The 23,996-nt window shown below is 49.6% G+C and overlaps 1 protein-coding gene across 1 annotated transcript in view; it reads right to left on the bottom strand.

Moving 5' to 3' along the window:
* The window catches only part of LOC114684964 (stimulated by retinoic acid gene 6 protein-like), a 39,412-nt gene that overhangs the window by 5,937 nt on the left and 9,479 nt on the right, over positions 1-23,996 (bottom strand). Inside the window, exons 3-13 of the mRNA XM_028859519.2 lie at positions 22,542-22,642; positions 18,045-18,175; positions 16,701-16,821; positions 15,617-15,662; positions 13,078-13,206; positions 12,736-12,806; positions 11,337-11,448; positions 7,396-7,549; positions 3,918-3,993; positions 561-642; positions 313-361 (exon numbers count right to left, since the gene is read on the bottom strand). Of these exons, the coding sequence (XP_028715352.1) occupies positions 313-361; positions 561-642; positions 3,918-3,993; positions 7,396-7,549; positions 11,337-11,448; positions 12,736-12,806; positions 13,078-13,206; positions 15,617-15,662; positions 16,701-16,821; positions 18,045-18,175; positions 22,542-22,642 (1,072 nt within the window). The remainder of the gene's footprint in view (positions 1-312; positions 362-560; positions 643-3,917; positions 3,994-7,395; positions 7,550-11,336; positions 11,449-12,735; positions 12,807-13,077; positions 13,207-15,616; positions 15,663-16,700; positions 16,822-18,044; positions 18,176-22,541; positions 22,643-23,996) is intronic.

Here is a 23,996-nt window from a genome sequence, read left to right as displayed (position 1 = left end):
TCCCCATCTTCCCCTCTTGCCCGGCACTCTGCCAGATGCAGTTCAAAGGTCAGCTCCCCTAGAAGCCCCTAGAGTCCTGAGCAGGTGTAAGGGTCATTTCCTCCTCTGCTCATTGGTGTCCCCAGCAAAGGCAGCCAGTGAGATGAGGGCAGACGGGAGATGACTCATGGTGTTTCTCCACCATTCTCCAGACTCCTCAAAGTTAGAAGCTCTGGCTGCCTCTCCAGCCTTTCCATGTCTCTCCTCACAGCTGGGGCTCTGCAGGTGCCCAGGGAACATGTGCTGGCTCATGGGTCCGGGGGTGGCACTTACCCCAGAGGATGTAGGCTATTTGCCAACCAGAGTACCTTGCAATGGCCACCTGCGGGTTAGAAGAAAAACAGGGGTCTTCATAGGCTGAGAGCTCCCTTCCCTCCAAGCCTTGTACCCAGGACCCCATATCTGATCTGAGGGTCACCCACACACCAAAGCAGGTTCTTCACGTGGCTGCATCTGGGGACGGAGGCCTGGGCTGCTCTGGGGGTCCTGTCAGGTGTGGCTCAGCTCCCCGACAGACTCACCACACTCGCTGCTGAGGAGGGATTCTGGAACTTCTGAGGGAGGAAGTCCTTGTCTCCAGCCCACAGCCTCTTTATGTGCTTTCTGTGGAAGAGGAAAAGCAGGTGACACTCCTGATCATGGCGTTTTCTGTAGCGTCAGAGCTCAACGGAAAGACCCGGGGAGGCCTAAGGCAGGGGGCATCAACTGCAGCTCCTGGCAAAGTGCTGATTTCTCTTCAACGTCCTCAAGGTTACCACAGTTCATAAAAATAACACAGGACAGCAATTGAACCTGATAGATGAGATTATATGGTTATTTTTTCATTCTGCTTTCTATATGTACTCTGTTATGGTGAATGCATATTGCTTAATAATATTTTTTAAACAGTTAACACCAGGAAGTGAGTTTTGTTGACAGCTGAACCTTATAGCAACCTAAAGAAAAATCAAGGATGGGTTAGATGGCCCGGCAGGAAAGAGCACTTGTTGCAGAGCCCAACACCGGAGTTCAAACCCAGGCCCACGTGGTAAGAGAAGGCCAAGGCCCGCAAGCTGTCCTCCGACTCCACACACGCCATGGCACATGCGCCCACACACACATCAGACACACACTCACACATACAATAATAATACATTTTTTGTTGTGGGGGGTTTGTTTGTTTTGTGACAGGGTCTCTTCATAGCCCTAACTGTACTAGAACTCACTATGTAGACTAGAGTCGTCTAGAACTCACAGAGATCTGCCTAACTCTGCCTCCTGAGTGCTGGGATTAGAGGCATGTGCCACCATGCCCAGCCTAATAATACATTTTTAAACAGAAATAATTTAAAGGGGCAACAACCCCTTATAGAATCCCGCCCCCACAACTCCATGTCCCGCATCCCTGTCCAGTTCCTGGCCTATATGTGAAGGTTGGGTTGGCAGTGTTCTGTTCCTAGGCCACACTCTCATTTGTGGGATTCTTTTCTTCCTTCCTTTCTTTCTTTCTTTCTTTCTTTCTTTCTTCTTCCTTTTCTTTCTTTCTTTCTTTCTTTCTTTCTTTCTTTCTTCTCCTTCCTTCTTTCTTTCTCTTCCTTCTTTCTTTCTTTCTTTCTTCTCTTTTCTCTCTCTCTCTCTCTCTTGCTTTTTCTTTTCTTCCTTCCTTCCTTCCTTTCTTTTTTTTTCACTTTGTACTCAATCTCCAGTATTTTTCCTGGCTGAATTCTACTTTTCATGATCACTAAATTGGAAATTCCTGAAAGTGACAGGAAAAAATGTAGCTCTCAACCCCTACTCCCAGGGAACTGAGCAGATTCTCTCCCACAGACTTCTGACCCTTGCCCATCACTTAGTCTCAGCCACCTGAGCATCTGAGGCACTCTCTCACTGGAAACCCACTGCCACACCAGTCAGGGAATCAGCCTCATGGGAGACCTAGCTTTCCTCCCTCCTATGGACACTGTCAGCCCTCTGTCCTGTCCATCCCCATTCCTTCATGTCATCCCCAATACCAGAAACAAGTTTCTACTTGAAACCCTTAGTGGTCATACCTGGAAGGAACTCAGAAACACTCCCTACCGGGCAGCCCACAGCCACCACACTCTCCTAAAATCCAGAGAGGACGCAGAAACCAAGGAAGGGAAACCCACCCAACAAAGACCAGATATTAATACAGAATTAACCATCATCTCAAACCCAGATGCCTGGATGCCAGCATAAACACACAACAAATAACTGTTGGGGAATATTATTTTAAGGTGTGTTGCTTTTGTTTATTTTGCATTTGTTTAACTCTGTGAAGCTGTGTTATTTTGCCTGTCCAAAACACCTGATGATCTGATAAAGAGCTGAACGGTCAATAGCAAGGCAGGAGACAGGATAGGCGGGGATGGCAGGCAGAGAGAAGAAATAGAAGGAGAAATCTGGGAGAAGAAAGATCAAGGAACGAGAGAGGAAGGAGGAGGACTTCAGGGGCCAGCCAGTCAGCTACCCAGCCACCCAGCTACATAACCAGCAACAGAGTAAGAAGGAAGGAAGGTATACAGAAATAGAGAAAGATAAAAGCCCCAACGCAAAAGATAGATGGGATAATTTAAAGTTAAGAAAAGCTGGAAAGAAATAAACCAAGCTAAGGTCGGGCATTTATAAGTAAGAACTAGGTCTCCATGTGTGACTTACTTGGGAGCTGGGTGGTGGGCCCCCCAAAAGAGTAAAAGAAAATCCAACAACAAATAACAGTCAGGACAATATGTCTCCCTAGAGCCAGCAGCTCTCCTATAGTAGGTCCTGAGAGATCCAATATAGTTGAAGCACAAGACAAGGACTTCAAAGTGTCTATTATAAACATGATCAGGGACTTTAAGGAGAATATGAATAAATTCATTAATGAAATTCATGAAAACCCAAACAAACAGTGGAATGAAATGAAAGAAATGTTCAAGACATGAAAGTGAAAACAGAATCAATAAAGAAAACCCAAACTGATAGAAAACTGGAAATGAAAAATGTAGGAACTCAAACAGGAACCTCAGAGGCAAGCTTCTCCAACAGAATACAAGAGATGGAAGAAAGAATCTCAGGTATTGAAGACAAAATAGAAGAAATTGACACCTTGGGTCAAAGAAAAATGTTAAATCTAAAAAAATCCCAGGCACAAAACATCTAGGAAATCTGGATACTATGAAAACACCAAATCTACAAATAATAAAAACCGAGGAAGAAGAAACCCATGCCAAAGTCACAGAGAATATTTTCAACAAAAAATCATAGAAAAAAATTTCCCTAATCTAAAGAAAGAAGTGCCTATCAAGATACAAAAAGTATACAGAGACAGAGAAAGAGAGAGAGACACCCAGAGAGACACAGAGAGCGAGCATGAGCATGTGTCCTCTTCCTGCACTGCTGTTCTTGAGGTAGATGCTCCCAGGCCTCTTGACCCCACTCCACTGATGATTCCTTGAGCTGAATGTACCTGCTGGGAGCCTGGTGTTATCCGCCCTTAACAGCAGAACAGATCTGACACCCAACAACGAGAATGCACAAGAAAAATGCAGGTCTCTGGGTATCAGGAGGACTTGCTCCTCTGCTCAAGTGCTCGGACATGTCATTTACTCTTGTTGAGTCTCAGCTTCATCAACTGTAAACGTTGAGAGGAAAATACTCAGCTCCCAAGGCTAAGGTAAAGTTGGGTAAGGACTGTAATGGTAGATCATTATAGATGTCCAGTCTGTTAAGCTTATATTCTTCTCAACAAAAGGTGCATTTGACCATACGTGGCCCTTGTATTCACTTCCTAGTGCCACACTAAGCCATGCAGGTACTGGTCAGGAATTCTGGGTAAAGAATGTCATGCATACTTTTGGCTGAAGTCATACAAATGACTCCTAGAATTTTCTTACCTGTAACAGGCCAAAATGTGGAAGAGGTAGCTGATGCATGTGAGGGAGGCAGGGAAAATGGTCACCACCCAGGCTCCTGAAATATGAAGGGTCACATGAGAGGGCTTGGAAAACGCACCTGCAGTGGACTTGCAGAGGACAGAGCCTCATCAGAAAGGTGTAGGCAAACCTATTACACTCTCCTTCACCTCATTCTCTGCGGGCGAGCCTGTGCTCGGTTTAGCCACACACATCCCCGGTATAGTTGATTGCCTGCGTGGTCTTCTGAAACCTTTGATACTAATATGTTCCAGCTACATTCAGTTAAGGTTGGGAGAAGTATGTGTTGTTCTGCTATCAACAGTTGGCCCCATCCAGGAAAACGCAGGAATAGCTGACTTCTAATTGCGACTTTTGGAAAGGGGATAGGGTGGGAGTACATTGGTCCCCAGAACAGCTGGGATCAACAGGCTGTAGCATCCACCTTCCATCGGGTTTTGTTATTTAGGCTCTGGCTTGATTACTTTTCAGCTGCTGTCACAAAATACCCTGGCAAATGCTATTTAAGGAAGGAGGGTTTTTCCGGGTTCACAGTTCTAAGGTACAGTCAGAGCGGGGAAGTTACAGCAGCAGGAGCTTGAGGCAGCTGGTCACATAGCATTTGCAGCCAGGAAGCAGAGGGAGAAGAGTGAGCCCTGAGGGCACCAGGCACATAGGGCGCACATGTACCTAAAGTAATAATAAGTAAACCTTATTTTTTTTTTAAAAAAAATGGGTGCTGCTAAAATGTAAGTATAATGTGCTCTTTGAGTGTGGAGCTCAAGGACTCACCATACTGAACATAAATCTGCATTAAAGATTCATTCACAGGCCACAGCAAAACACAGCAATGTGAAAGGATCGGCTGTTGCCTGAGTGTTCACTTACAAGGTGCCTTTCTGTGACCACAGAGCTACAAGAAAGTAATTCACACCAAAGATGGCCCCTTCTGGCTCTGGTGTTCTCCCAGCTCAATCTTAATGGGAAGAAAATCACTTGGCACAGGTGTCTCATGACTTAAGGGACTGTGGTGTTTGAATGAGGCTGTCCCCCATAGGGTCAGATGTTGGAATACTTTGGTCCCCGGTGGGCAGCGCTGTTTGGGAAAGTTGAGGAGCTGAGGCCTTGGAGGTGTGTCGCTGCAGGCCGGCTCTCAGAGTTTAAAGGCTCTTGTTTGCAATTCAAGATGGGAACTCTCAACCTCTCAGTTCTGCTCCAGCTGCTGTTCCTGCTCGATACCTCCCTGCCACAATGGACTCTTACCCTTCTGGAACCACAGCCCGATGAAGCCCTCTGTAGGTTGCGTTGGCCAATAGGAAGGGAACTGATACAGGGATATTTGGTGGGTTAGGATCATAAAACATCAGCGCCATAAAATCCTTTGGAAACCATGATGCTGTCTGCCTAAGTCCCATTTTACAGATGAGACAAGCTGCATGTGTGCATGTACGAGCAAGTGAGCACACACGCCAGAGTACAACTTTCAGGAGTTGGTTGCATGGACATGTGCATGTGTAGGGGAGGGCAGAGGTCAACCTTGAGTATTGTTCCTCAGGAATTGCCTACATTGGTTTTATTATTGTTGTTTGAGGCAGGATCTTTCACTGGGACCTAGGGCTTGGGCTGGCTGACCAGCAAGCCCTAGGGAATCTCCCTGTCTCCATGTCCCGAGTCCTAGGATTCCATCATGCCCATTTGGTGTGTGGGAACTCAGATAGTCCTGCTTGCACAGTAAGCCCACTACTCACTGCGGTGGCTGGAATAAGAATGGCCCCCATAGGCTCATATGTTTGAATGCTTACTCATCAGGGAGTGGCACTGCTTGGGAGGGATTAGGAGTTGTGACCCTGGAGTAGACAAGGCCTTGTTGGAGGAGGTGTGTCACTGTGGAGGAGGGCTTTGAGGTTTCAAAAGCCCAAGCCAGGCCCAGTATCTCTCTCTTCCTGCTGCCTGTGGATCCAGATGTAGATTGCTCAGCTACTTCTCCAGCACCATATCTGCCTGTATGATGCCATGCTTTCTGCCATGATGTTAATGGACTAGACCTCCAAAACTGTAAGCCAGCCCAATTAATTGCTTTCCTTTATGAGTTGCCATGATCATGGTGTCTCTTCACAGCAATAAAGCTTTGATTAAGACAGTCATTAGTCATCGCCCAGGTGCAGGCATTTATCCAGACATCTTGTCCATGATTTTTTCTTATCTAGGAGATAGTGGACATCTCCTCTCTCTAAGGAGGGTAGACATATTATTAGGATATGCTGTTTTCTGGGAAAGCCTCTGTCATAAAGTACCTTTCCTGTGACAGGGTCTCAAATAGACAGTCCCCCAAAGGAAGACACACAAATGCCCAGTATGTATATAGAAAAAAAATGAGAAAATGATTATTATTCATCTTCAGGGGATGCAAATTAAGAACACAAAGAAAAATCACTTCACAGCTGTTGAGATCATGGTGGGAGGCATGGCAGCAGGCAGGCATGGTGGCTGTAGTGGCCACTGAGTGCTCACATCTCCAATAACAAGCAGGAAGGAGAGAGAACAACCAGAACTTTGCAGTGACTCTTTACACTCTCAGAGTCCTCCTCCATCAAGGCCACACCTCCTAGGCTTTCTGAAACCTCACCACCAGCTGGGAACCAAATGTTCAAATATGTGAGTCTATGAGGGGTTGTCATTCAAATCACCACAGCATGTCTGCGGAGGTTGTCTTGATCACACTCATTGGGGTAGGAAGACCTGCCCACTGTGGGCAGCACCATTCCCAGGTCCCGGACTGTTTAAATGGAGAAAGGGAGCCGAGCACAGAAAGCACTTGCCTCGCTCTGACTCCTGACAGGGGGTATGATGTGACCCACTGCCTTGCTGACTCCTGACAGGGGGTATGATGTGACCCACTGTTTCAAGTTCCTGCCCTTGGATTTCCGTGTGGGACAGACTGTGCCTTGAACTGTGAACCAGAATAAATCTCTCTCTCCTTAGGTGGCTTTTGTAAGTGTTGTTTATCACCACAACGGGAAAGGAAACTAAAACAACTACTTAAAATGAGAAATGTCTACGGCAGTGGTTCCCAACCTTCCTAACGCTGCGACCCTTTAATACGGTTTCTCATGTTGTGGTGACCCCCAACCATAAAAGTATTTTCATCACTACTTCATAACTGTAAGTTTGCTACTGTTAGGAATCATAATATAAATCTCTGTGTTTCCCGATGGTCTTAGGCGACCCCTATGAAAGGGTTGTTCAAACCCCAAGGGTCATGACCCACAGGTTGAGAACCTCTGTTTTATGGGCACATGCAGTTCAACCCCAAATGGTTTTTAACAAAATGAACTGTCCGGAGCCCTCTGTCCTTAGTCAACCCAGGAAGGCACAGGTCAACTCTAACACAAAAGAAATCCAGGCACCCTGGTCAGGCAATTTCAATGCTATATGGATGATGGGGAGTGGATGGCTTTACCTTTAGAGACGCTGATCAGTTCTTTCACCTGTAGGATGACGGGGGTCAAGGTCCCCGTCTCATTCATGTGGTTGAGGTAGCTCTGCAGCCTGTCTTCAAATATATCCAGCTCGTCTCTCACAAGTAGAAACACACAGAACTCCATGACGATGAACTGGGAATGCAGAGCACGTGCGTCAAAGTCTCCCAAGACCAGCTCAGTGTGGGAACAAACAGATTTCTTTGGGGCTTGAGGCCAGCCTCTTGCAGGCAGCCAGAACCCTTGAAAGTGACCATGCACAAAGCTTGTCTTTCACACATAATGACTAAAAGAGCACTTGAAAGATAATGGAATCCCACGATGGAGGGGTGACCCTAGGGGCAAGACCAGCCACATCTCCATGGCTCCCTTCACTAATGTAAACTGGAGAGGAAGTCCACGCGACAGCAGCGCTTGCCCACTGTCCTGTCTGCCCACCACCACACTGCTGCCTCTCTGGTTCCCGCCACCTTCTTTCTCCACCAACCAAACCATGCTTGTTTTTCAGAGTGGAGTGCAAGCCGGGCGGTGGTGGTGGTGGCGGCGCGGCGGCCGCGGCACCTTAAATCCCAGCACTTGGGAGGCAGAGGCAGGCGGATCACTGTGAGTTCAAGGCCAGCGTGGTCTATAGAGTGAATTCCAGAACAACTAGTACTATTACACAGAGAAACCCTGTCTCAAACAGAGAGAAAGAAAGAAAGAAAGAAAGAAAGAAAGAAGAGAAGAGAGAAGAAGAGAAAGGAAGAAAGGAGGGAGGGAGGGAGGGAGGGAGGGGAAGGGAGAAGGAAGGGAGGGAAGGGAAGGAGGAGGGAGGGAGGGAAGGAAGGAAGGAAGGAAGGAAGGAAGGAAGGAAGGAAGGAAGGAAGGAAGGAAGGAAGGAAGGAAGGAAGGAAGAAAAGAGTGGAGCGCAAATGCCGCCGTCATCAGGCAGTTTCTTAGTCCAGAATAACTTCCTGAGCTTCAGAACACTGTCACCAGGTCCTTTTCTCTCCTTCCATGTCTCTTCTTTCATGCCTTACTCCTTCTCTTGGACCACAGCTTCTTCTGGACTAGGACTACGCTGAGTCATCTCTCTGCCCTCTCCTAGCTCTCAACACAGTGCTTACTATACAGCAGATGCTCCATAATAAATTCTTAAGACACACCATAACACCAAGCCGAGTGAGTTATTCAACGCTGCAGGGAGCTCCAGTTGTCCTTTTAAATCCATCCTCTGGGACTGGGGAGATGGCTCAGAGAATGAGGGCTAGCAGAGCAAGCACGAAGGACCTGAGTTTGATCCCCAGCACCCCCATACAAAGTCCAGCATGGTGGATGTTCTTGTAACCCCAGAGCTGGGGAGGCAGAGAAAGACAGATCCCAGGAGTTCTGTGACACTCCCCAGCCCCAGCCGAGCCTTATCAGTGACCTCCGGGTCCCAATGGGAGACCCTGTCTCAAAAAAACAAGGTGTGTGTGTGGGGGTGCCTTGGGAGATGGCTCAGGGGATAAAGCACTTGTAATAAAATTGTGAGGATCAGAGTTCAGATCCCCAGCATCCATATAAAAGCCTGCTGGGCATGGCAGCCGCCTGTAATCGCATTGCTAGGGAGTAGAGCCGGATTCCCCACAACGAACTGGTTAGGTAGAGTACCACAGTTGCCGAACTCTGGGTTTAGGAAAAGCCCCCGCCCAATGAAAGAAATGGAGATAACTGAGGAAGACACCTCATGTCAACCTCTGGCCTCCACATGTACATTGCGCGCGCACGCACGCACGCTTGCGCACACACACACACACACACACACATACACGCATACACGCATACACACCCATGTATCCCACACACATATACTACAAATGCAAAAGAAAAAAAGATGACTCTGAGGAGCAACACCCAAGACTGATCTTTGGGCTCCATACATGTGGACACACACACACATTTATACACACAAGTACAGTAAATTAATTAATTTAAAAAATCTTTTAGCCTTCTGGACTGATTTCCCAGCCTCCCTCTGTCAGGTGTGGCACACGACCCCTTGTGGACAGTGGAAGAGAAGCAGAAGAGACAGATGGTTCTTCTGCACCTTGTTCAGGAAAACCTACAACCATCTTGCCATTTCCCCTCCATAGGCTGACTAGGTGGCCTTGAGGCCCTAGGTATGGGGCGGCACATGATAGAGGATTTGGGGTGCCTTAATGATTGCAAGGAAGAGAGCTGCCTCCCCTACCTGCACATGCCCTCAGCACTGGGGGTAGGGGTGGGGAGGGCAAACACGTATAGTGACAAGTCACTGGCATTTGAAAGGTGTGCTTTGAATGTGATTGAACCCATAGCTCATAGGGAGCGGCACTATTAGGAGGTGTGGCCTTGTTGGAGGAAGTGTGGCCTTGTTGGAGGAAGTGTGACCTTGTTGGAAGAAGTCTGTCTGAATTCACTGCCTGTTGCCTGCAGATTAAGATGTAGAACTCTCAGCTCCTTCTCTAGCACCATGTCTGCTGCATGCTGCCATGCTTCCTGCCATGATGACAATGAACTAAACCTCTTAAACTGTAAGCCAGCCCCAATTAAATGTTTTCTTTTATAAGAGTTACCATGGGCATGGTGTGTCTTTACAGCAACAGGAACCCTAACAAAGATAAAAGGCATCAGAACTTCAGTATAACCTAATTAACGCATTCCCTTAAAACTTTAATCACAGATTTACTCTAAAGAAACACCATTATCCCCTGTCTTAAAAACAAGCAAAGATAACTAGGCTTTACTGTCTGCATTCTGCATATTACAGCTGCCTTTGACTCAGCCATTTGACTTCCAAAGACTTAGACCGTGATCAGCGTTTTGATGTTATATCTGATAAAACACTGAAAGGAGAATTATATCAACACTGAAAATATTTTCTTGAGAAAAAAAGGAAATGAAAGATAGCTTAGTTTTGATCCATACGGTAAACCAATTCTACTTGTCCACTTTCATCTTTAATTTACTGAAATTATTTTTGTGAGAATTAATTACCTGCTGGGCAGTGGTGGTGCACAACTTCAATCTCAGCACTCAGGAGGCAGAGGCAGGCAGATCTGAGTTTGAGGCCAGCCTGGTCTACAGAGTGAGTTCCAGGACAGCCAGGGCCACATAGAGAAATCCTGTCTCAGAGAAATAAAAGACAATAAAACAAAAAACAAAAACAAAGAGAGAGGTAACCAATTACTTTATATTTAAATGACTAAACTTTACACAATATAACTTACTATCTATAATAGTACATTTTCTTTGGAGATCATTTCTATCAACTTTCCTGGGTCAATTTTGCATATTAAATAATATCAACCATATTTTTCCTTATCAACTGTTAGTCAATGCTAATTTTTAGCAACTCTTTTTATATTTCAATGATTTATTTTCTCTTTCTGTACATTGGTGTTTTGCCTGCATGTGCGTCTGTGTGAGGGTGTCACATCCTTCGAAACTGGCGCTACAGACAGTTGTGAGCTGCCATATGGGTGCTGGGTATTGAACCTGAGTCCTCTGGAAGAGCAGCTGGTGCTCTTAACCACTGAGCCATCTCTCCAGCCCCATCAATGCTAAATTTTACCACATGGATTTTTTTTTTTAGACATAGTCTCACTATGAAGCCCTGGTTAGCCTGGAATCATATAGAATAGTTAGCCTTGAACTGAGAGATCCACCCGTCTCTGTCTCCCGTGTGCTGGGATCAAAGGCGCAAGCCACCACCAGTTTTATTTGTCCCGGATAACTGTCCTGTGACTGTCACCGTCTGGGTGAAGGGTCCTTGCAGGTAAAATGGTAGGGCGAAGTACTGTACCTCCTCAACTCACCGATCCAAACTTCAGGCACAGGCTGCTTGTCCCAAAGACTGGGTGACCGCAGCCCGGATACTTCTCTTTACAGAACAGGAAAGGATTTCCATGGAGCTACTTACAAGGTACAGGCAGATGGATGCCAGCACGAGGGTCCCAATCATCCTGCTGGGGTACTGGAAGCAGGGGTCCCACTCATACACCCTGGCTTGAAACCAAGACTTTTCTCCTTCTCTGTGAATGAACGGACACCAGAAAAGGAACTCTGGGAGTTTCAACCACTTCTCAATTTCCCTCTTCCTTAAGGACAAAAATGGAGGGTTTTTTTGGGGGGGCACAGAAACCCCAACTTCTCTTGCAGCTGGAGTCTCTGAATAGGTTCTGGTCACCCTGAGTGTGACATGGGACCTAGGGGAGACTTCCCAGCCCCTTTTGCTCTGTCTTGTTTTGTTTTGCCCTGGGAATGCAGACTAGTGGCTGGTCCAGGCTGGCGCTTCAGCAGCCATGTTGGACCCTGAGGCGGCCCTGAGGAGGAGAGGTCCACACTAAGATGCTGGAACAGAAACACAGGTGGCTTGTGGGCCGACATCATGGGCAGTGTGGGGCCACTGTGGACTGCTCACCTCCAGAGTTCTTATATATGAGAAAATAATACATCTGGGTTCGTTGTTGATGCCAGCATTATCTCGAATATTTTGATACAGGTCTCCAAAGCTAATTCTCATTACAGTAGGAACTTTGACTCTGTGTGACCTGGGACAAGATACATCCCATCTCTGGGATCTCCCCAGCATGAACGGTGGCTGAGGCAGAGGTGGGCTGGAGGACTGTCTCAGAAGCTCTGGTGGGAAGCTGATTACCCCCACCCTGGATCTTACTTGTTAAGTAAGGCTGTCACTACTTCCTGTCCCAAGAAGTGAGACAAGAAGCATGTGACTCAGGCTCGCCAATCTCTGTAGGCCAATCATCTAGACACAGCAATCATTTTTCAGCTGGAATTTGATCCAGTGGAATATACTCAAATGACTTATTTTTAAAAATGGAAAGTGAAATGTCTCTTTCCTCTTGGAGACTGTAGTGCAGAGGAACCTACCCAGTGTGAGGCCCAGACAGTCAAGAGCACAGTTGGGGCTGGGCGGTGGTGGCGCAACACTTTAATCCCAGCACTCGGGAGGCAGAGCCAGGAGGATCTCTGTGAGTTTGAGGCCAGCCTGGTCTACAGAGAGAGATCCAGGAAAGGCTCCAAAGCTGCACAAAGAAACCCTGTCTTGAAAAGCCCCCAAAAAAAAAAAAAAAAAAAAAACACATTTGGGAGCTCTAGGAAGACGTAGTTCTGAGATTGTCTCTTAAGCCCCCTGGTCCAGTTGGGCCGACAGATTCCCTCTTGTCTTTTGAGAGTCCTGGGCCCCCGTTCCCCTCCCTGCTTTTGTCTGCTTTGGGTTGGCGCCTCTCCAGAGTCCCAGGGTCTGTCCGGTGGGCCTGGCTCGAACCGCAGGGGTGAAGGGGCAGAGGAGCGCTTACTGCGGGCGGGGCTTTCTCAGGAGCCGCTTCACATGCTCGGCCTGGTGGGCCTCCAACACTGACTTCTCTCCCTGCGAGGAAGGAGGGGATGCGCTGGCTCACAGACTTGCTAGGGTTTGGTCTCTTAAGGGCTCATCGCCATGGAGGCCAGGATTTAGAGTCAACCCTCGGGGCAGGTTTCAACTTTGTCAGGCTCCAGCTTTCCCTGATAGGTCAGAGGTCTGGCCCTTCTCAACTCTCCTAGCCCAGGCTGGGCCAGCCACTGCTCTGGAAGCTCCCTCACCAGAGAGGCTGTACAGGAGACGCTGTAGGACAGCCCCCCTCCCCCTCTTGGGAACTCACTGCCTGTGGCTCCAGGCCCAAGCGGGTTGGCAGAGCTTTAAGGAACATGTACAGGAAGCGACCAAGCAGGAACCCCAGGCACAGCAGTGAGGGCCAGTAGAAAATGAGGGTCTCGAACCTTCCTAGAAACTGCAACAGAAACAGGGGTGGGGGGGGGGTTAGCAGGCTGTAGTGAGGTAAGGCTGGGGCTGCATCTCTGAAGACACGGTCAGGACTGTCTGTCCAGAGGCTCCCGCCAGGATCCACCTTCCCTGTACAACTAAAGCAGTGACCAATCCTTGCTCTACATCGTCAGCCAATCACTGACTGTGCCCCCTCCACCACATAGCTGACCAATCCCTCCTCTCTGTCCCTACATGATCAGCCAATCCCTGCTCCCCGTTCCTACACGATCAGCCAATTCCTGCTCCCCGTTCCTACATGATCAGCCAATCCCTGCTCCCCCCTCCACCATCCCTGCTCCCCCTCCCTACACGATCAGCCAATCCCTGCTCCCCCTCCCTACATGATCAGCCAATCCCTGCTCCCCCTCCCTACATGGTCCGCCAATCCCTGCTCCCACTGCATGGTCAGAAGAAAAATGGATTTGGAGTCTAGAAACCCCGGATAGAAAACTTTGAGCCCTTTTAGTTTATGAAAACAGCTTGTTTTGTTTTAATCTAAGAAATTAAATGTCCCTTTTGGGAAATAGAGACTGGAATTCAGGGGTGAAGTGGTAGACAAAAGGAGGGGAAAATAGAAGAACAGAGAGAGATGAAAGAAGGGAGCAGGGATGGCAGTGGTTATCGGAAGGGAAGGGAGAGGTGGAGAGCAACAGGTTCCTCAAGGGAGTGTTTTCAACTTTTTTTTTTTTTTTGGTTTTTCGAGACAGGGTTTCTCTGTGTAGCTTTGTGCCTTTCCTGGAACTCGCTTGGTAGTCCAGGCTGGTCTTGAACTCACAGAGATCCGCCTGGCTCTGCCTCCCGAGTGCTGGGATTAAAGGCGTGTGCCGCCACCGCCCACCTTGTTTTCAACTTTTTAAAATGCCTTTGTTTTTTTTTTTTTAAACTGCTTTCAGACAAACACTAGTGAGACTCAGCTTTTACAAGGTACTGATTGGTTTCGTGTTTTGTCACATTCGGGGCGGGGGGCTAGTTCCCCCGGGGAACTGGGGTTTGCTGCTGTGATGTAAGGATATGGGATAGAGAGGCCCTGAGATGGAGGAGTCAGAGTTTCCTTCTTCTCCAGTCCACGCTGGCTCGCCGTGACCACAGCCAGCATTTTCCTGTTTCTCCTCCGTGTCTGTATGGCCCTCCATGGACTGGAATGGAACTTAGCACATGGCAGTTCGGAATGAAAGAGTCTGAATTAGAAGATCCTACCCTCTCCCTAAGCAGCCCTAAACATTTGGAACTTCAAACACACCTCTGGGAGACTGAGAGGTCAAGAAGGGGCCGATGGAAGGCTGCGACCCAGAATCCAGGCCCTGCAGTCAGTGGTAAAGAAGTATCCCTGGGCAGAGGTTTGCCAGGTGTGCCCAGGCCGAGTAGAGATGTGGAGGGAATGCCCAGCCGCTCAGTCTCCCTTTTCTAATAGGTTCTGCCTCATGTCTCTTTATCACAAGCATCTAATAGTCCACTGATAAATCCTGGGAAGGGTGTAAGGCCTGGGTTCTAGGCCCAGATAACCTCTCTGACTCCCCCAGACCTTCCCGGGAGCCCTTCTAAGTACAGCGTGACACCTGAAAGACCCTGAGAAGGAAGGGCAGACAAAGGCCCACTGTCTGCCTGCAAGCCAGGACAGTTATGGCAGAAAGGGCAGGATCGAGGAAGGCTATTAAAAAGCATCTGGCTTTGGCCCCAAGTTGACCATTGCTAGGAGTAACCAGTGAGTGGTCAGTTAAAGAGTGTCCACTGATGACAAGCACCTTTCCTGGCTGGCCATTACTGAGGTCCACAGGACAGGGAAGGTTAAAAATCTAGAGAAATGCATTCAATTACTGCTAGAAACCAAGTTATGGCAGCACCCAGAATTGACACAGGGTAACCAAACGGAGCTTTTGCAGAACAGGGGGTACCTGGCTAATAGCATCCTCTTCAGTTTGCTCCTTTTCTGGGTTGGGAGAACCAGCCTGCAACTTTCACTAACTCTGGGAAGGACAACAGGTGGTCCTGCTGGAAAACTTCCCCTGATTCTTTGATTTTACAGTGAGAGAAGCTGGGACTGAGTTGGGTGAAGAGGGCCTTGACATTGGCTGGGCCGGCCTCAGCTCCCAGCTCTGTTGACGCCTGTGACGTACTCGGCAACGTTGGCATAATCTCTTCACCTCTAAAGTAGGTTTGATGAGCTGCCTTGAGGACCAAATGAGACAACGCTTGCCGGTGACCAGAGGGGCAGTGGATGAAAGGCACTACACAAACAGAAGCTGGGGGAGCAATACCCACTCCCCTCCCCCACAGATGGGGAAACTGAAGCCCAGGGAAGGCTTGTCTGAGCTCACAGAGCTGGGTGGCCCTGAGGTGGTGACTGGACATTCTGAGTGAGGTCAGCAGGAACTTACCTGCCCATGGGGACACTGTGAGATCTGAAGAATGGTGAGCACAAACCTGCAGGACAGAAGCAGGTTAGGGTCCGCTTCCATCCCAGCATAACCCAGGGCAGCTGGGTGAACACAGCCCACATCCTGCCTGCTACCCCTGGGAGGACCATGCTTGTGCCTAGCTGAGCACTGCATTTCCTGGGCCTGCCCTAAATGGGGGACACATCTCGGAGTCCTTGTGAACCAAGGAGGAAGACAGAAGATGTTCCTCCTCTCCCCTCTAACATTCAAGGAAGTGGAAGTCCAAGGCCAGCAAGGGATTTACCCTAGCCACTTACAGAAGGTCTTAGGTCCCTGGCTGTGACTAAGGCTCTTGCTGAATGGAGGATTGGGGGGGGGGGGGAGGAAGGGGAGCAAGGGTTGAGTCTCAGAGACTTAGGAGTGGGACTGTTCCAAGGCAGGTCGCTCAGCTGACAGAAGTTCCCTGGTGCCAGCTCTGCGTGAGTATATAGTGCTGCAGTCATCTTCAGCATGAGCCAAGCATCGGCCCGGGAGGGAGGAAGGTGCCCTACCCAGGGAAAGGAACGCAGAGGCGCAGGGACCAGAGGACAGAGTCCACGAGGATCTTCCCTGCTCTCTCCCTGGCTTGCTGTGGAACATTAAGAATGGCTGCTGAGTGGCTAAGTGGAGAGGGAATGGGCTGTAGGAAACTGTGACTGAAGGCGAGTGCTGGACATCCTGAGGGCCTGCAGAAGGAGGAAGAAGAGGCCAAGCCAGGATGGCCCTGAATGTCACATGACAACTTTCTCTAGGAGAAGCCATGGACATGGGCTCCACCTCCTCTATGATGACCACCGTCAGTTTCCTTAATTCCCGGCATCTACGAGTATTCTAATCACGAATGGATGCACACAGGGTCCTGGACAGACCTTCGGAAGCCTCAGAAGTACCCAAGAAGAAGCAACAATGAGGTATTGGGCATGTCACCTCTGTCCACTCTGGGCTTTGTTGTTCTCTACAAAGAATCCCACACCATCTCTGTCCCCCTGCCTAGATTTCAGCCATGGCCAAAATGGCCAGAAGGCGGCCAGCAGAGCCATCTTACCAGGTCAGGGAGTAGCTGAAGCCCAGAATGGAGCTGACCAGCCGGAACTCTGAGGACAGGCAGGCAAAGAAGGGGAAGTAAGACAGGCCGACTTCCATGCCCCCCAGGAGAAGCACAAAGGCTGGAAGAGATGAGACCGAGATGCTGTGGACCCCTCTGCTTTCTACTCAGAGGTGGACAGGAGAGCTGGGATGTTCCATTCTGAGCTCAAGTTGGGGCCTCAGGATCTAAAGAGCCGACTGGAAGAGCTCTAGGCCATGGCAGAGGAATGCAGCAGTATCCTTCATTCAGCCACAGCCCCTTCCTTCTCCCCTCCCCATGGCTGGTGCAGCTGACCATGGAGATGAATACTGGAGTCTTTACATGTGAGTAGCTCACAGTATGGCAGGCAGAGGCAAGCCGGCCAGCAAACCAAAACATCTGTGAGGACGGCACCCAGGTGCATCATGGGGGCCCACACAGACATGTTGTGTGTACTGGGCAGTACTTGAGGGAAGGTGGTGGTCACACTGGTCCACCTACTGCGCACACTAGGGAACCCTCTCTACGGAAGTGATGGTTCCATTGGCCCCACCACTGGCTAGCTCTGAGATGGACTGTCGGCATCTAGGAAAGGTCTAGTCATCCAAGATGACCCTTACTATGTGTCAGCGTTGGGATGCTCCTGGGCCAGGCCCTGCAAGGCAGAAATGGCCAGGGTTCTTGCTTTTGAGATATTGACAGTAAAATGGGGAAGACTGTCAGGAGGGCAGTCTGAAATGAGCTGCAGCAGAGGCACATTCATCCTGCCACGGGGGCACAGACAAGGCAGCCAGTGACACCCCATCCCCAGGAGGCAGAGAATGAGGCAGCCTCCTGGAGGTGTTGCCTGGGCTCCAGCAGAGCACAGGAGGAGTCTGTGCAATGGAGAGAAGGTTCTGGAATTGCACGAGAGCTCACCAAACCTGTAGGTCAGAGTAGCTCCTTTAAATAAAGCATGGAACCTGGGGAGAGAGGCCTCGGGCCAGTGGCCACAGGAACATGCCCCATCCCTTGAGGAGGAGCCCCAGAAACTGCTGCTGTTAGAAGGTAGCAGCCTCGGGGGACTGGCTGAGGAAGGTGAGGAAGATTCTACTTCCTGTGCCTTTGCTGTTTGTCTAAAGCACCTCTCAGGGGAACTGGGGAGAAGCCCCCCAGGCAAGCTGGGAAGCATTTTGTGGGCTACTAAGCATTGACTTTGGGCAAGTAATAGGCTAAGAAGAATGTGGCTGCTCACAGAATTTATCCCTCCAGACCTCCCCCACGGCCTCTGAGGGCAAGTTCGTCCAGGTGACATTCGCAGCATGTGTGAGGCAGGCCTGGTACCTTGGGCCCACTGTGGAACCTTCAGGGGCTGGTAGCCTTCTGAGAACAGGAACATGACCTTATTGGCTGTGGCCCCAAAGGCCACTCCATAGGACCATCGGTTGCTGAAAGTCCCCACGAAGTCCAGAGGCCTGTGGACGACAGAAACGGTGTGTGAGTCTCTGGAGTACCTAGAAAGCAGCCATCCCACCAGTTGGAGGGATTGTGGGGGAGGGGGCCGCTCATTGCAACCAAGGTCTGGAGCTAAGCACAGATTCGGGGCTCGAAAGTGAGGAAGACACAGCTCTTCCCAGAGGACCTGCAAATCTAGTAGGGACGGAGCAAGGATGCTGAGAGCCATGACACCCAGCAAAACGGAACAAGTTTTTATTAGTTACAGACAGTGTGACGTGAATGCCAAAACAAGGAGCGTGTCTCATCAGGATCAGGGAGGCTGTCAGGCACCCAGACACAGCCTACGAAGACTCTTCCCTCTGATATCTCTGATGAAGGTCTGGGTATCGTTGGCTAAGCTAGTACCACGTAAAGGAAAGGGCTAAAACTATGCCACTTCAAAATATGCCACTTTGGCATAAGGGATATTTTGAATCAAAGACACTTGACAAAAAAATGAGAGTTAAAAGACAGTATGGGGCTGGAGAATGGCTCAGCACTTAAAAGCAATGACTGCTCTTCCAGAGGGTCCTGGTTTCATTCCCAACACCCACTGGATGGCTCACACCCATCTATAAATCTCAGTCCTAGATTATGCAAAGCCCTCTTCCAGCCTCCATGAGCATTACATGAACATGGTATGCAGACATACATGCCGGCAGAACACGCATACATATAAAATAAAAATTAAGGTAAAAAAAAATCTTTAGGGGAAAAACACACACAGAGAGAATGAGGGGCCAGAGAGCAGGCTCCACAGTTAGAGTGCATACCACTCTCGTGGAGGAGCTGAGTTTGACCCCTAGCACCCTGTCAGGCGGCTCACAGCTAAATGTCTGTTAACTCCAGGACAAGGGGGCTTTGCCATGTCTGGACTCTGAGGACACCTGTACTCACACAAATAAAAATAAATCTTTAAGAAGCAATATAAAAATATTTCTCTGACCAGGTTAAAAATAGCAGATGAATTCCCACATAAAAGATGCCCCCAAAGATTAGAGAAATGGCATGATTATTCTCATGGATGAGAAGTTGAGGCCAAGAGAATTCCACGCAGGTCTATAAAATAACACTCATTGGCTACTTACTCTCAGTTAGTTACTTTTCCCAAACTTACTTCACATACACACACCCCTTTTAAAAAGCAGTGTGTGTGTGTGTGTGTGTGTGTGTGTGTGTGTGTGTGTGTGTGTGTGTGTGTATGTATGTGTATGGTATGTGTATGTGTGTGTGTGTGTGTGTGTGCGCGCGCGCGCGCGTGCACGCGTGTGTGTTACGCCTATGGAAGTTAAAGGACAACAACCGTGGGAGTCACTTCTCTCCTTCCACCACGTGGGGATCTAGTGAGTGTCACTGGGCTTGGTGACAAGTGCCTTTACCCACTGAGCCACCTTGCTGTTCCTACGTGTCCAACTTTAACTGCATCTTAGAAATTCCGTGTCCTTATGGGCTCCTGTGCCTGTAAAAGCCACATTAAGTAAATGAATATGCTTTTCCCTGTCAATGTAACTCTCTTGACATTTTGGTTGTGAGTCTAGCCTTTAATGGCTGAGCCATCCCTGCAGACCTCAATTTAACTCTCAACCCAGCTGGAAAACCCTACAAGGGCAGAGGTGAAATTTGCCCTCCCTAAAGTGACTCTGCTTTCCTGGCCATGGCTGACTGGATGGTGGGTCACTGGTGGAGTCTGGATGCACCAGGCTAATGCACAAGGAGTCTGGCCTTGTCTCCCCCACCCCACCCCACCCCCCTGTGACCCTAAGGCTGTTAGCTGTTGCAGTCACTCCAAGTCAGGATCAGAGTGCCACCACAAAAGAGCCAAGGTAACAGGAAAAAGAGCACAGCACAATGGCTCAGAGGTGCCCCGGTGACATGGAGGGACAGAAAAAGACAGTCAGTTTCCCTGGGGGTCTCCTCTCAGTTCTCAGGAAATCAGTTACTGTGGAATCTTTGTAACTTTCTTTTTGAAAATTCCCTCTTCCTGTTTCCTGTGGTTAAATGTAAGGTTAGCTACTGTTTCTCCTAAGCAAAGGAGTTTCCCCTGGTTCAGAATAGCAGGTGCACTTGGGAAGGGTTCTCCAACCAGAACCAGAGCCTGGAGCTAGGAATCCTGGGGCAGTCCTGAACATCCTTGGCTAGTGAATTTGAGGCTAGTGTGATCCCTGTCATAAAGAGAACAATAGAGTGCACTCTGGTGACCCGAGAGCTGGTCACTACAAATCAGAGTCCTGATGACCACTTCCACCTTCTGGTAAGCTCAGCCTGAGGAGCTGTCTTCATCTCCTGCCCCAGCAGCCTGTCTCTGCTGCTTTCTGCAGCACCAAATTCATGTTCCTGTTTCAGTATCCCGCCCTCAATGTCACCGTCGAGGAAACTATAAAGTCTGAAGAGTGGAACCTGCAGGACCTCGGGAGGAACTCCAGCTCAGTGCAGGTTTGCAGAGATGCATCTTGTCAAACTCAATTCCATCAAGACCCAACCATGGTACTTAGGATGGACGTGAGACTCAGTTTCCCAAAGTTTACAAAAGAGATGGAAGCTCCCTGCTTTGCTTATCCTGGAGTCATTGTGGCCAGCAGATGAAGCTGGAGAATGCCATACACACACACACACACACACACACACACACACACACACACACACACACAGGGATTTATTAGCTACCTTTCTGTTTCCGTGATAAAATACCCCCAACAAAAAGCAAATGGGGGTCAGATGTTATTTTGATTTACAGTTCTAGAAGAGACACAATCCACTGTGGTGTGGAAGGCATAAGCATGAAGCTGGCCATATATTTCTGATCACATTTCACTCTCGTGGTGTACTTCTTCGAGCAAGGCTCTTCCCCTGGAAGGTCTCATCACCTTCCCAAGCATGGCCATCACCTGGGGATGAGATGTTCAAATACATGAGCCTACAAGGGACATTTCTCATTCAAACTATAGCAGGGAGTATTAGTGACAATGAGAGGCCAGAACGACTAAGAGAACCAGGTAAGCAAAGAAAATGGCCCAGGACCTGGGTCAATAGCAATGCAATAATAAATACTAACTCCGTGGTGATGGTGGTGATGATGCTGAAGAAGAAGATGATGGTGGTGGTGGTGGTGAAGTCATGAGACAGAATAATTAGAACTCAAGAAAAATGTGCTAAGAGGTACCAACATGCAGAATGGCAGAATTAGGAAGGCCCCAGAAGCTGGGCAGGATCTCACATGTGCTCCATGATTCCATCCCAACCAGAAGGGTGGCTTCCTTTGGTCATTAGGGACCTTTTGCTTCTTGTTTCCTGAGGCGGCCACAGTCCCCGGAGTGGGAGGGCATTATTGGTTTGGATGTGGACTATTTCTCACTGTCTTGTGTGTTTGAAGACTTGGTCCCCAGCCAAGGGTGTGGTTTCGGAAGGCTATGGATCTGCAGAGAAGGTTCTGGAGGGCAGAGTGGGGCAGTAGGAGTGGGCCTTTGAAGGTTAGAGCACAGTGTTGCTTCCTGCCTAGCCTCTGCTCCAACCTGTGTGAGGAGCTCTGCCACACACCCCTGTTTCGACAAACCAGGCTGCTCCAGCCTGCACACCCTCCTCACAAGGACGGACTGTGCTCTCTAAACTGTGAGACACAGTAAGCCTCAACTCCCTTAAGTTGTCTCTGTGTCATGGCTTGTCAGTGAAGGAATACCTTTCATGGAGCGGCCTGTCCATGGCTGTCTGGATCTCCCTGAGCAGTTTCTTCCTAGCTGGGCAGCCCTGGGTGCTGATGGTGGCAGTGGCTTGGAGGGTCCTGGCCTCTCAGAGCATTGTTTAGAGAAGGGATGTGTACTGGCTAGTTTTATGTCAACTTACACAAGCTAGAGTCATCAGAGAAGGGGGAGCCTCAACTGAGAGAATGCCTTCATAAGATCCAGCTCTAAGGCATTTCTTAATTTGTAATGGATGTGGGAGGGCCCAGCCCATTGTAGGTGGGGCCATCCCTGGGCTGCTGGTCCTGGGTTCTATAAACCCAGAAAGCAGGCTGAGCAAGCCATGGGGGAGCAAGCCAGTAAGCAGCCACCCTCCAAGGCCTCTGCATCAGCTCCTGCCTCCAGGTTACTGCTGGTTTGAGTTCCTGTCCTGGCTTCCTTTACTGATGAACTACAATGTGGAAGTGTAAGCCAACTAAACCCTTTCCTCCCTAGCTTGCTTTTGATCACAGTGTTCATCACAGCAATAGAAACTCTAACACAGGCTGGAAGAGCAAGATGCGTACAGTGGGAGAAGACTGGATCCTGGGAGCTACGTGGCCTTGTACTTTGTGTGGGTCCCAACCACGGAATAGCCCAAGCTTCAGAGGATGGCACTGAATCAACTCACATGATGATTCCAAAGTGGTCCCCCAGGAGGTAGAAGGTGTCATCTCTTTGTCTACGATGCTCTCGTCTTTGGAGGAAAGACAAGACCAAAATGATGAGAAGCTGTAAGGAGAGAACAGTGTGGTCAGGGGACCCAGTCACCCTCAGGGTGGCCTCGGGGCCTCACAGGAAAAGAACATGCGGGCAAGTGGAGAGCTTAAAGCGGCTGTGACACCTTGAACTCCACTGACTTCAGAGCTACCAGAAGGTTCTGTACTGACCTTTCCTCTGTGTGGCCCGCCACAGACAGAGGTTCAAGTCCAACCTCTCTCACACATTGCTGGGAGGGAGGTGCATCCTCCCTGTACCTTGGTTTCTGTCTGTAGAGAGGCAGCCATGCCTGTCAGGGTTCAGATCTTTCTTCCTTTCATTTCTGTAGATGTGGATGCATCCTCTTTATCCTACTCTTACCAGGAGCTTCTTGAGAATTGTCTGTATGTGCTCTCTCGGTTTTCTTATATCTAATGGCTCCTCAGACCCTGTCATTGCATTGAAGGCGCTATGACTGACGTCACCAGCTGCCGTTTTACTGCTCAAGGCAATGCCCGACTCCAGCATCCTCTGCCCGCAATGCCCGACTCCAGCATCCTCTGCCCGCAGTGCCCGACTCCAGCATCCTCTGCCCGCAATGCCCGACTCCAGCATCCTCTGCCCGCAGTGCCCGACTCCAGCATCCTCTCCCCGCAGTGCCCGACTCCAGCGTTCTCTGCCCGCAGTGCCCGACTCCAGCGTCATCTGCCCGCAGTGCCCGACTCCAGCATCCTCTGCCCGCAGTGCCCGACTCCAGCGTTCTCTGCCCGCAATGCCCGACTCCAGCATCCTCTGCCCGCAGTGCCCGACTCCAGCGTTCTCTGCCCTCAGTGCCCGACTCCAGCGTCCTCTGCCCGCAGTGCCCGACTCCAGCGTCATCTGCCCGTAGTGTCCGACTCCAGCGTCCTCTGCCCGCAGTGCCCGACTCCAGCATCCTCTGCCCGCAGTGCCCGACTCCAGCGTTCTCTGCCCGCAGTGCCCGACTCCAGTATCCTCTGCCCGCAATGTCCGACTCCAGCGTCCTCTGCCCACAGTGCCCCAGGCAGACATGCATTCTTGCTTTTCCCATTTTTTCCCCAAGCCCCCGGCCAGCTCATTCTTTCCCTGCCTTCTGGAGAGAGAGCTCCTTGTGGCTTCGTCCAAGCCTTCTCTTTCTTGTCCTTACTCTCCTCCCTAGTGGAAACTTGTAATGACGAAGACTCGCAGCCGGGTGTCTGCGGGCCCCGCCCTGCTGACCCAGGAGCTCCAGATCGGTCAGGCTGCTCAGCGGGCATTTCTGTTGAAAACTTCTCAAATTCAGCATGTTTCAGGCGAAACTCACCATGTTCCTATCATCGCCCTGTTCCTTCATCCACCCCAAACCTGGAACTCTCCCCTACCGCCTCCT

Source organism: Peromyscus leucopus, chromosome 2 (assembly GCF_004664715.2).
Source record: "Peromyscus leucopus breed LL Stock chromosome 2, UCI_PerLeu_2.1, whole genome shotgun sequence".
NCBI classification, from domain to species: Eukaryota; Metazoa; Chordata; class Mammalia; order Rodentia; family Cricetidae; genus Peromyscus; species Peromyscus leucopus.
This window is presented reverse-complemented; position numbering and strand designations above follow the sequence as displayed.